The sequence below is a fragment of the Atta cephalotes genome (assembly GCF_000143395.1).
Source record: "Atta cephalotes unplaced genomic scaffold scaffold00039, whole genome shotgun sequence".
NCBI classification, from domain to species: domain Eukaryota; kingdom Metazoa; phylum Arthropoda; class Insecta; order Hymenoptera; family Formicidae; genus Atta; species Atta cephalotes.
This window is the reverse complement of record NW_012130103.1, coordinates 111,524-123,047: the sequence shown is the minus strand read 5'-3', so window position 1 is coordinate 123,047 and position 11,524 is coordinate 111,524. Positions and strand designations below refer to the sequence as shown.

The 11,524-nt window shown below is 24.9% G+C and overlaps 1 protein-coding gene across 1 annotated transcript; it reads right to left on the bottom strand.

Moving 5' to 3' along the window:
- Nucleotides 1-3,671: 3,671 nt before the first annotated feature.
- On the bottom strand, nt 3,672-5,713 carry LOC105621972 (putative odorant receptor 92a). The gene is made up of 4 exons (XM_012203403.1): nt 5,633-5,713; nt 4,713-4,814; nt 4,262-4,420; nt 3,672-3,746 (listed from the first exon to the last, which is right to left on the bottom strand). The coding sequence occupies exons 1-4, from the start codon at nt 5,711-5,713 to the stop codon at nt 3,672-3,674; spliced, it is 417 nt and encodes a 138-aa protein (XP_012058793.1).
- Nucleotides 5,714-11,524: the final 5,811 nt, after the last annotated feature.

Genomic DNA, 11,524 nt, shown 5'->3' with positions numbered 1-11,524 from the left:
ATATATATATGTATATATATGTATATATATGTATATATAAATATGTATATATTACTTATATATTCACGTAATTGTTATTAAATTGTTTTTAAATGCCAATAATATAAAAAATTTTTATCGTAAAAGAATTGAAATAAATATTATGTAAAAAAATTTTTTTAATTTTCTTGGAAACTTGTCACAACAATAATTTAAAAATTTGTTTATGTGTGTAAGCTATATTGCACAAATTTATAATCCTCTATATTATATATTTAAATTTTTATGGATTTATATTATATCTTGTTAATATCTATGATACAAATAAATTGAAATTACAATAAATTCAAAAGCACATTGCATTTCTTACTTGTAAACGATCACTTTGAAGTGTGAACAATGTAATTTGTATTGGAATTTGTACGAAGGCAGTCAGCTCACAGCCCACTTTCATCACAAAAATCATATTATTATACTTCCTGTTTAATGTATATATTAACGATATTACCATTATAATGCTATTTAAGCAACATAACAACCGAAATATCTTGTTACGAATTTTTTGAAATTTTGTAGCCTTCATCGGAAGTGGCCAACAACATGCAAACGTTAGATCTACTTTTAAGAAGGCAATAATCTTTTCTAGCGTCAATGTTTCTTTCATAATAATAATGTCGTGGTGTATTAGAGATAGAAAATAACGCACTTTATTACGATTTTCATTCGACTAAAGTGTTATAAATAACATTCCTCAAGAATTCGAGGAAGAATAGCGATATTAAACACTTAAATTACAACTTCGTTGCATTCATTTATATTTTAAAGCAAAATGTACTTTCCTCCGACAGAGCGATGCGGTAGAATATATAATGTGGCAGAAATTATGAGAGAGGAAAGGAAATAATAAAATACAGGAGGGATGTATATATTGATTTTTTGTTAAACGTAGGTCAGTATTTTTTGCGCTTTCTGAAGTATTGACTAATTACATCATATATAATGCGTGTTATATGATAAGTGAAATAGAAAATTTAGAAGCAAGTGCGTCTAAGGTTAATAATGTAAATCTTATATTAATCCTAAAATATTTTATGTTGTGTTGTATCTTAAGAATCTCTGTGTATATCAAAAATTATTTTTATTACAAACGATGGTCTTTATTATATACCTATGTTAAATAAAGACTTTCTTTTAATCTTGAAATAGTGCTTAGTAAAAAATTAACTTTATAATTCTTTGTTTAGTTGATATTGAATATAATGAAAAAGGCGCAGCTTGTATCATGATAAAGTTAAGTTAACTTTGTGTTAAATTAATTTTAATAAGAATTAAGAAAAATTTTTAACGGAATTTAATGAAAAACACGACATAATTTTATTTTATATGAAAAATAAGGAATGATATGTTATGTATGAGATAACTTTTACAGAAAATATTATCATAAAGTGTTAGATGTCTTCCAAAAAAATATTCGTCAAATAAAACTAATTATTTCTTTATTAGAAAGTGATAATTATTAATTTTAATAAATGATAAGATGCATTTTTCTATTACTTCAATAATTTCATATACTGTGTACATATGATGATACCATAGATGATGATCGTATGAAATGATTGGATTTCGGAATGCGCCATGATAAATTATATATATATGTGAAGAAGAAAGTTGCAGAAGCTAATGATGAAAAAGCACTACGATGATATGATGCAAAAAGATTACATTTTTTTCTGATTTTTTTTTTGTTTCACGTCGAAAGAATATTTTACATTTGTCGAAAAGATCTGATAGACTGCTATGTACCGAGAAAAATTTACATGTCCCGATTTACATGTACCGAGAAAAACTACCGCTGTGCGGGTTTGCGTAGAACATCGCGTGTCCATCTATGTTGGTAAAACTTTTCTCTCTCGCGATTCCGCTCACTCGAAATTACGCTCCATTTTCGAAATTAAGTACTAAAATTTAATTCGATTTTTTAGCATAGCATGTAGTTTATACCTGTGCTATAATTAAATAAAATTCATGACTAAAAAAATTACATTCATGGTTTTTAAAAGTAGATAATGTAATTTTTGTGAAGATGTGCGTGCAATTTTGCTCCGGATAAACAGAAGCAATAAAAAAATCATTATCAATAATATTGATGTAATATTGATCAATAATATTAAAAAACAAATATTTAATTTATTAATATCTCTTGAATATTCTTCTATAGAATTCTTCTATAAAATATTGTAGATTGATAATGGTTTATCAAAAGTCGGACTGATATCGCTGCAGATATGTATTTCTTACTTGCAATCGGTCATATTGCAATGCGCGTAGTATTATCTCCAGAGGTATTTGTATAGAGGCTCTCAGCAAACACCATAGTTTATCTTTGGTAGGTCGTATCGTAATAATGGGTGCATGCAATGTTTAATATTGTTGTTTTCATACAGAACCATGAGCATAAGATTTTGAAGGGTATTATCTGAATTTATTAACATTTTTATTAATTTATTAATGATAAGTTTTTCCTTATTTAATTTATAATATTCCGCTCTAAATTTGAAGTTATAATAAATAAGAACTGATTGATATTTTTAAGTTTATAAGTGCAGTCATAAATTTTATAATAATCTACTAATTTTTATACTAATCTAATTTTTTAATTTTTGTTTAATTATTTTTTTATATTAAGGAAAATGATAAAAAAAATGATAAAAAGATAAGATGACAAAATGATAAAAAAAGATAAAAAGACGAGAAAATAAATAATAATTATATTGTACTTTCTCATGTTGATAAAAATAACAAAATGCAGTAGTTAGTAAAAATAAAAAAATGCAGAAGCAACTAAAAAAGTGGATAAAAAATTCTGAAAAAATTCCTAGAGTTCTATATGAAGAAAATAAACAATTTTTATCTTGTAATTTTTTTAACAGTATTTGAGAAAAAAATTATTGAAAATTATTAATATTCGATAATTTTTAATAATTAATATCTTGTTAACTATTGCGAAAGTTGCAAAATGATAGTGGATTTTTCGACTCAGTTTAGTCCGCTCTACCTCTATGCAAGAGTTTTATCATTACTCAAACATCCTGTATAAGTATATTATAAATATATAGACTGTTATACATTACGTAAGCGTATAAGTACATAAAATATTTTGAAGTATTTCAAATCTAACATAGTATCCTTTGCAATGCCATAAAGCATTTCAAAAGAGTGAAATTTTACTCCAAAAAAGAAATGAGATTAATATTTTTTTGTAATAATTTTTTATTTATACGCATTTATAAATTATTTAAATTATTGAATAACATAATATAGAACATAAATTCCACTAATTCCATCAATTGCAAATTTTTTATTATTTTTTTATTATTAATTTTATTATTAGTTTTTAATTTCGTGTTACAGACACAGATGCATGATAGAGTGGGGCTTTTTCGTTCATTTTTCGCGATGATGTTTATATTTCTGATCAGTACATATTAAATGTTTAAAGATTGTGCTCTCAAGGAGCAATCATGATTATATAATGTAGATATAAGCACGTCACTGCAAAGAGAAGTTGTTTACCATCGTAATTTGCACATTACTTTAAAGTTGAATCTGACGAAATAATAGTGCCTAAACATTTTTACAGCTTTAGTTTATTAATTTTCTTCACATTAGAAAAGTATAATACATACAGCAGATTACATTTGCAGTCCATCTTTCTTAGCAAGCATTGCTCGAAATGTTGTCAAATAGGAAAACGTAGTTGATAAAAACTGTTACAAGTAAATATATAATTTTTATTATTTTAAGTATCAGTAATAATGATTGTAAATTATTATAAACCCACACAACATCTTATTTATCCAATAATGTTTTAATTTATCATTGTTTATTTTAAGCTTGTATATAGACATGAGAAACTATGTTGAAAAAAAATAATAAAGGAGGGTATTAAATATTGTTGATATAAATGAATCTTGAAAAATCATTGTTTGAAATTATAAACGATAGAAAACAATAATAATTTTTTCGAGAAGGAATGAAAATATTGCTAGAATTTAAAATAATAAGAAATGACATAACATGTATATACATTAATAATTACAAAACCATTATTCTAACTAGAATTGTGCAAATAAAGATCACCGACTATCTTAGTCTATTTAACACTTCGAGGTGAAAATCGATATATTTTTAACACTTTTCATGAATTATTACATCCAAGATTATTGAAAATTAAACCACTGAGAATAACTCCTATGAATATTCTAATTTAAGATAGACTTACAGAAGCATAATAATTAAGTGAAAGAGTCGGTAGCAGACATGGCACAGTTAGAGTTACAGGATGTTGACATCTCGACACAGTATATAATAAATTCTTCTGTAAAGATATATCTTTACTGTACCATGACGATTCATATCCAGCATGACCAATGTCATTGCTCTGAAATATTAAAATAAAGAAAACATTATAAAAAGATTTTATTCAGAATAAAGACACAATTATTAATATAATGTGTATTTTTTTCACAAGATAAAAATATGTTTATAGATCGTTTATAGATCGTATCAATTATATTAAAAGAAATCATATATCACTTATATATTTATTCTAAAATTTATACATATTTTATATTTTTATTTTTAATTTATTACAATTTTGATTTTTAATTGCTATTTTAATATAAACTCTTTTTATGCCTTTTCTTATGTTTTATATGGCTGGTATGCCTTACCATGCGCAATAAATAATCAGCTGGCCATGCGCAGATAAAAACCTCTATAAGTGCGGATGCGGCAATGGCAAAAAATTGGGTTTTTATAGTTAATGGTTGTTGCTATGCAAGATAATATTTTAATATAAGTAATACAAAATTTAGATTATATTTGTGATATAAGGGAAAAAATTGGTCACAATGTCTACAATTTTAAATTAATAAAATAATTTTTAAGTTAATAAAATAATTTTTAAATTAATAAAAATAATTTTTTTAGTAAATTATATAATGCCTAAGTCGCGTTTCTTTATCTAATTTTCATAATACTAACTACATAAATATTAGATGTGTTTGTATAACTTAAAATTTATATGCTTCGAGATAACTTCTTTTGCTAACAATTCGATTGCCTAAGCACCGTTTGCCTACATTACTTTTGCCGATAGTTTGCATACAAAAATTATTACCTACAGCTCCATGGCCTATCACTTTTGCAAATAAAAATTTCAGAAAACGAAGTCATATTTGCTTACATGTATTATTGTCTACAGCTCAGTTGTCTACAAGCACTTCTGCGCACAAATATAAATTTAAGATTAAGTAAGAAAATAATTTGTATGTTTAAAGAGAGTTTATGTTTTTAAAGCAGATAATTTGTGTTTTAAGACAGAATTTGTGTTTTAAAACAGAATTTGTGTTTTTAAAGCAGATAATAGCACATGTAGACAATGGAGTTGTAAATAATAATTTTTGTATGTAAACGAACTGTTGGCAAAAGTAATGTAGGTAAACTATATTGTAGGCAATTGATTTATAGACAAATGGGATTCTCTCCTATGCTTCTACTATTTTTAATTAAGATTTTTAAGATATTTACCCAAACAAATGAATTTAATAGTAACAAGTATATGCAAGGAAAAGATGGAGAAATGACTCACGCTCAAAAAAGTAAGGCCACTAAATACCACTGCTATGGTACTGAATCCTACCGATGATAATACTATATATCGAACTGTCATAGTAACATCTTTTGCATATCTGTAATTAGCTGTTAATTACTTCCAGTTTTTTTAAATTAATTTTATTATGTACACTATTATAGAATTAATTATAGAATTAATTATTATAAAATTATTATTAATTATATTAATAATAATTGATGTTGATTAATAAAAGTAATACACGCAGAAAAAAGATTAACAACTGAAATATATCTGTGGCAGTTAAAATGTGTCGCTATAATGGGAAAGCTATAATGTCGTTACTGTCATAGTTAAATTTATTATCCGCTAAAATTTAGGTACTGTAACGAAAAATATTATTTGCTAAAATAAAATGGCAATCGGCAGCGTCCCAGAAATAATTGCGAATAAAATATTCGGTTACGCGGCTAAGATAAGTAAGGAAATAGCTGCCACTTACTTAACTACTCATGTTAAGTACGCTTTTAATTTTAACTAATAAAGTTGGACGTTGGCAGCAAATATATTTTATCTTCAATAGCCAACTTTATTAGCAATAACAAAAAAGTTTCAAGTAGTTGTAGTAATTGATTTAGCGAACATTACTAAGTCCTTTTTTTGCGTGTATAAGTTTAAAGAGATGTTTATATCAGTTAAAAATATCAATCAAAAAATCAGCTAAGAAAGATAATATTAACTGATGAATGAAAATTAGTTGAGAAATGTTCAATACAATTAAGCGAAGAAGACCATATTCGGTCAAGGCGGGTGCCTTGTAATAATTGGTATCAGTAATATTAAATTATTTATCAATTTAATTTGTGATATTCTGTAATCCAGTTTCAGTTTAAGACTGTGTTTTAAAACTGACAAGCTCCTTATAGTTTGCTTGAATTGGAAATTGTAAAATTCACACAAAATATACTATTGGGCATTATAATTCGCTTTGATCAAATATGTAATCTTCTGCGCTTATGAATTAAATACTTATACTAAAGTCACACTAGTAAGAATTGACACATAAGCGATCCTCTTCGTGATTGGTGCCACCATATTCACCATTTGTTAATGTTTAGTGAATGTAAGTGAATAGATGAGAGCAATTTTTATAAATGTAGTATCATGTTTTTATTAAGATAGTGATACCGGAGCGGACATTTTTTTCGGTTTGAATAAATTATTGAATAAATTATCTTAAAATAATTATTGCCAATCTAATTTTGGCCGTATCACTAATCTAAATTTGGCCAATCTAAATTTGACCCCCTTCTTATTTTTCCGAAGGAAGATGTCATTTATTAAAGAACAATAAGAATTATTAGCCATTTCCAATAAAACTGAAACATGGCGTCCTTCCGATTTTGTGTCTTGACTCTCTCTAGAGTGGCTCTATTCTATGCAAGTAGAGATGCTATTGTTGATTATCGATAAGTAATCGATAATTTATTGATTAATTTAAATTTATCGATATTGTTAAGATATATGATATTGTTAAGATACAGTTTTAAACCTATGTATTTACATATTTTTTAATAGTTTCACTTGATTTATCACCAATGTTGAGAAAAATAATTTTATTACACAGTTAGAAAAAGTTTGTGTTAATATATTTCACATGTCTCAAATGGTCCATTTAAATCTTTGTGTTAATTAGCAAGATGAAGTGCAAGATGAGTATGTTAAAGAATGACACATATTTTTATTATACTGAAAATAAGAATAGTTGTAATAATAAACTAAACATAGCTATGTAAAAAAAGTTAAATACAATAATGATTAAATAATATTTATTCATTTGAAAAATAGGAACAATGACGTTGTTTGTACAGCTAACTTTAATAGAACATATAATCAGAGTTGGAAATGTTACCTTAAAAAAATAACGCGTTACTGTTACAGTTACTTTTTATTAAAAATAATTCATTACTCATTTTAAAAAATAATTTACCGTTATTTGAAAAAGTAATAAAATTGTTTCTATTTTGTTACTTTTCGAAAAATTGTTAAGCACTTTCATATACGATATTGATAAAATTAGGTTTATTCGATGCATTTTCGCATAAAAAAATGATTGAATCTGGCAGAAACAATCGTTTCTAAATTTAATTCGGTAATTTAAATTACCGAATTTAAATTAAATATTGTTTTTAAACTTTAATGTTATTAAGAAATATTTTAAGATTCACTTCCAGTACTGAAAATCCTTAGTATGTATGTAATGTGAATTACAGATTTTCAACACTGATACTATTGTAATTACTGGAATGCAATCTGAGAGATAAAATATATACATAAAACATTTTTTATAAAATAAAAATGAGAAAGTAAACATTATAATTATATTTATTGCAAATAATAATAAAGTAATAATAAATAAATAACCTTTTATTATATATAATACTTACACTGTTAAATTGTAAATATATATTTATACTCAATATATATACTCACACAAGTATTTAAAAAAATTTTAAATAATTTGCTCATTGTTATAACGATGACGCAACTTGGATTACTAGAAATACACAAAAACGAAATATCTTTCAGCACCAGCGAAATTGACATATGATCCAATCCGACTCATCCAATAAAAATTAAAGTAACGATAAAAGTAACGACTGAATCGTTATTGTTCTGCAAAAATATAACAGTGGTACCGTTATCGTTAAAGATAGAAAATAGTAACGATTGTTACCGAAAAAAAAAACTGACGAAAAAAGTAACGAGTTACTTCCCAATTCTCTATATGATTAACCTTATTTAAAAAACTGAAGATTAATTAAACTTTTCTTTCATCATTCTTAATTTTGATCTTTATTAACACTCAAGATAGTAAGCATATTCACATGCTTTGGTTGCAGTCGCATTCTTCTATCTGAAAGAATTTGTCTAGCTTTTGAAAAAAAACTTTTTTACTGGGGACTGGTAGCTGGAATACATATTGTAATGTAATTTGCTTCAGATTTAGGTAATTTCTCATTCCCCCTGTCATCCTCCATGTGGACATGTTACATTTTCTATGAATTATTTTGGATATAAATACCTACAATCATTTTTTTTTATATTGTAGGGAAGAATAGAAGAGTAGCGGACTTCTAAGCGAAAAATTAAGTAAAACTGTCAATTATTTTTATTAATTAATAAAAGTCTTTATTCAAAAGATACTTTAGTTATTTATCTTTAACTACGGTAATTAACATTCATATATTAGCAATAAAAACTGTAATTTTAAATGAAACACAAAATTCTTACTGTCAGGAGTTATCCGCTATGTGAGGTAATACCGAATCAATGTTTTGTTTTTTGTTTAAATTTATAGTTTATGTTAATAGTATACAAATGTTAATCATTGTAATTTAAAGTTAATATTTTTAAATAATTTTTTTAATAAAGATTTCTCTAATTAATAAACAATCGCCGACTCTAATTAATTTTTTCCTTAGATATTCACAATCTCCTCTGTGAAATCATTAAAAACATGTAACAGTATTTTGATTCAGTGTAATGTTTATATAAAAATAATGATTAATAAAATTTTTAATGAAATTTTTATATTTGTAAATTACAATTTAATTATCTAAAGATAAGCATATATTAAAAAATGAAAATGTTAATCTAAAAAATTATTGAATATTTATTAGATATAAATTTGATATAAAGAAAAGCTTGTTTTATAGAGGCTAATTTAGAATTTGAAGTTTTAATATTAATTTTTGCAAATTAATATTGATTACTAAATAATGCAATTTTTTAATCTAATATCTTACTTTAACATTATGAAAAAATAATGAAAAAAATTTAATTTAATTATTATTAAATTATCAATATAATTCACGATATTACTATTCTGGTTTCAGTTATTGGTGAGTTCATCAAGTAAATCAAAATAACAGACAATTTAATAAAACACTATTATATTTGGTCAAAGCGGATTTTAATGCTTTAATACTTCCGTGTGAATCATTAGCATCAAAAGTTTTAAAATTGCTTATCAATTTAATAAATAAAATTACAACTCTGGTTCTGCTCATAATTGTGTTCCAAGACCGAAAAAAATTTTGGCACGGTATGCATGATCAAATAGATATAAATTTACATGGAAATACTTAAGCATTAAGATTTGCTTTGACCAAATATATAAGGATTTCTTTTATTTAATTAGATTTATTCTCATCAGTCGAAAGTATTATAATTGTCTAGCAATAAGAACTGTCGAGCAGTTTAATATTTTTATCAGAATTTATCTTTTTTTATCGATATTTAATCGATATTATAATCAATAATTTATGTTATTGATATATCATAAAGTATATATAAAGTATATCGATATTTATCGATAATTTTATCATTAGCAACACCTCTACATATAAGCATATAATTATTTTTAAAGAAGATGTTATGCAGTGTTGCATTACATAATTTACCGTAATAGTCGTTGATGCAGTTGTATACAGATTATGAATTCTGAGATGCTTGTACTTTTCTGAAATTTATGGGATAGTATCTCGAATCTTGCTACTGTGAACCAAAGTAGAAGAGCTATGAAGATGTTGCTACATACTTGCGTACGACTTTGGTATACAGCCATTATATGATGCAAGTAAATAATAGTTCTTAGTGGTTGTTTATTCACATCGAATGGATACTCAACTTCGATTGGAAAGGATTGAGCCAACAATAATGGTCCGAACCACATTATTATAGTTGTCGCGGTCATTAAACACATTGTCGTACCGTAAAATAATTTGCATTTCTTGATATATCGCTGAAATATGTTTCTCTCTTCTAATTTTGCTTGTTGAATATAATCTTTCATTTCGTATATTATGATCTGCATAAATATATTATGTAATCTCTTATTAATTACAGAATTAGCAAAGAAAGTTTATTTGTACACTAGTTAAATTTATTTATCAAAATGGCAGTATTTCCTAAATATATTTTTAATTATGACTTTTTAAATTTTGAGCAAATTAAACTTTACACAGTACAAGTATAAGTATAATATAATAGTTCAATTTGAACTGTTTCGTATTGTAGAACATATAATATAATATAAAATATTAGTACTAAATGTATATTACTGCTTGTATATTCTTTCACGATATTAATGAAAGAGTTTAAAAGAGAGTTTAAAAAAAAGTTATTTAAAAATAAATTTTTTTTTAAGTGCGATCAAGACATATTAATTTTGTTAAATAGTTTTTTTAATTTAGAAACAAAATACAGGTGTAAATAAAGAAAAGTTATAAATAATACAATAAGAGTAATAATAAAATTCATTGAGTGAAGGTTTTAATGAGAAATTTGTAGTTTATGAAATTTGAAAAATGATAAAAAATAAAATTATTTTCTTAATAAATTTGAAAAAGTTGAAAAATTTTGCAGTTTACTTTAGGGATTTCCTTGAAGATCATAAAGTCAACATCAGTAAAAAGTCGTTTAGTCATCGCTCGTTATTCGTTAAAAAGTTATTAAGAAGAAAATTTGTATTCTATATAATAAAAAGAGACATTTTTTTAACTTTTCTTCTTAATATTCTTTTTAACGAATAACAAGTGACGGCTAAAAGCTGTTGAAAGTTCTTCCTGATGATCTTGACAACATATGTGAAGGTCAAGGTCATCGGAGAAGTCATCTTACCTAAAGTAAACATTTACTGTTTCTTGTATTGAGAGGTATTTAATATCATAATATGTATTTTAATATGAAAAATAATAGTAGATTAGAAAATCTGGAAAAATGGCCAAGATTTTGTGAGATCTTAAATAATCTAATGCCTCAGTTCTTGGCGATTAGAGATATATTTATATTTATTGTCATGTATGTTGAATTACTATATATTTGTGTGTATAAAAGTTTAAAAAA

Coding starts and splice junctions, on each gene's coding strand:
- LOC105621972 (XM_012203403.1), bottom strand. CDS start 5,713: ATGACAGTTCGATATATAGTATTATCATCGGTAGGATTCAGTACCATA. Junction 4,815..5,632: donor GTGGCCTTACTTTTTTGAGC/GTGAGTCATTTC, acceptor TATCTTGCATAG/CAACAACCATTAACTATAAA. Junction 3,747..4,261: donor CACTTAATTATTATGCTTCT/GTAAGTCTATCT, acceptor TACTTGTAACAG/TTTTTATCAACTACGTTTTC.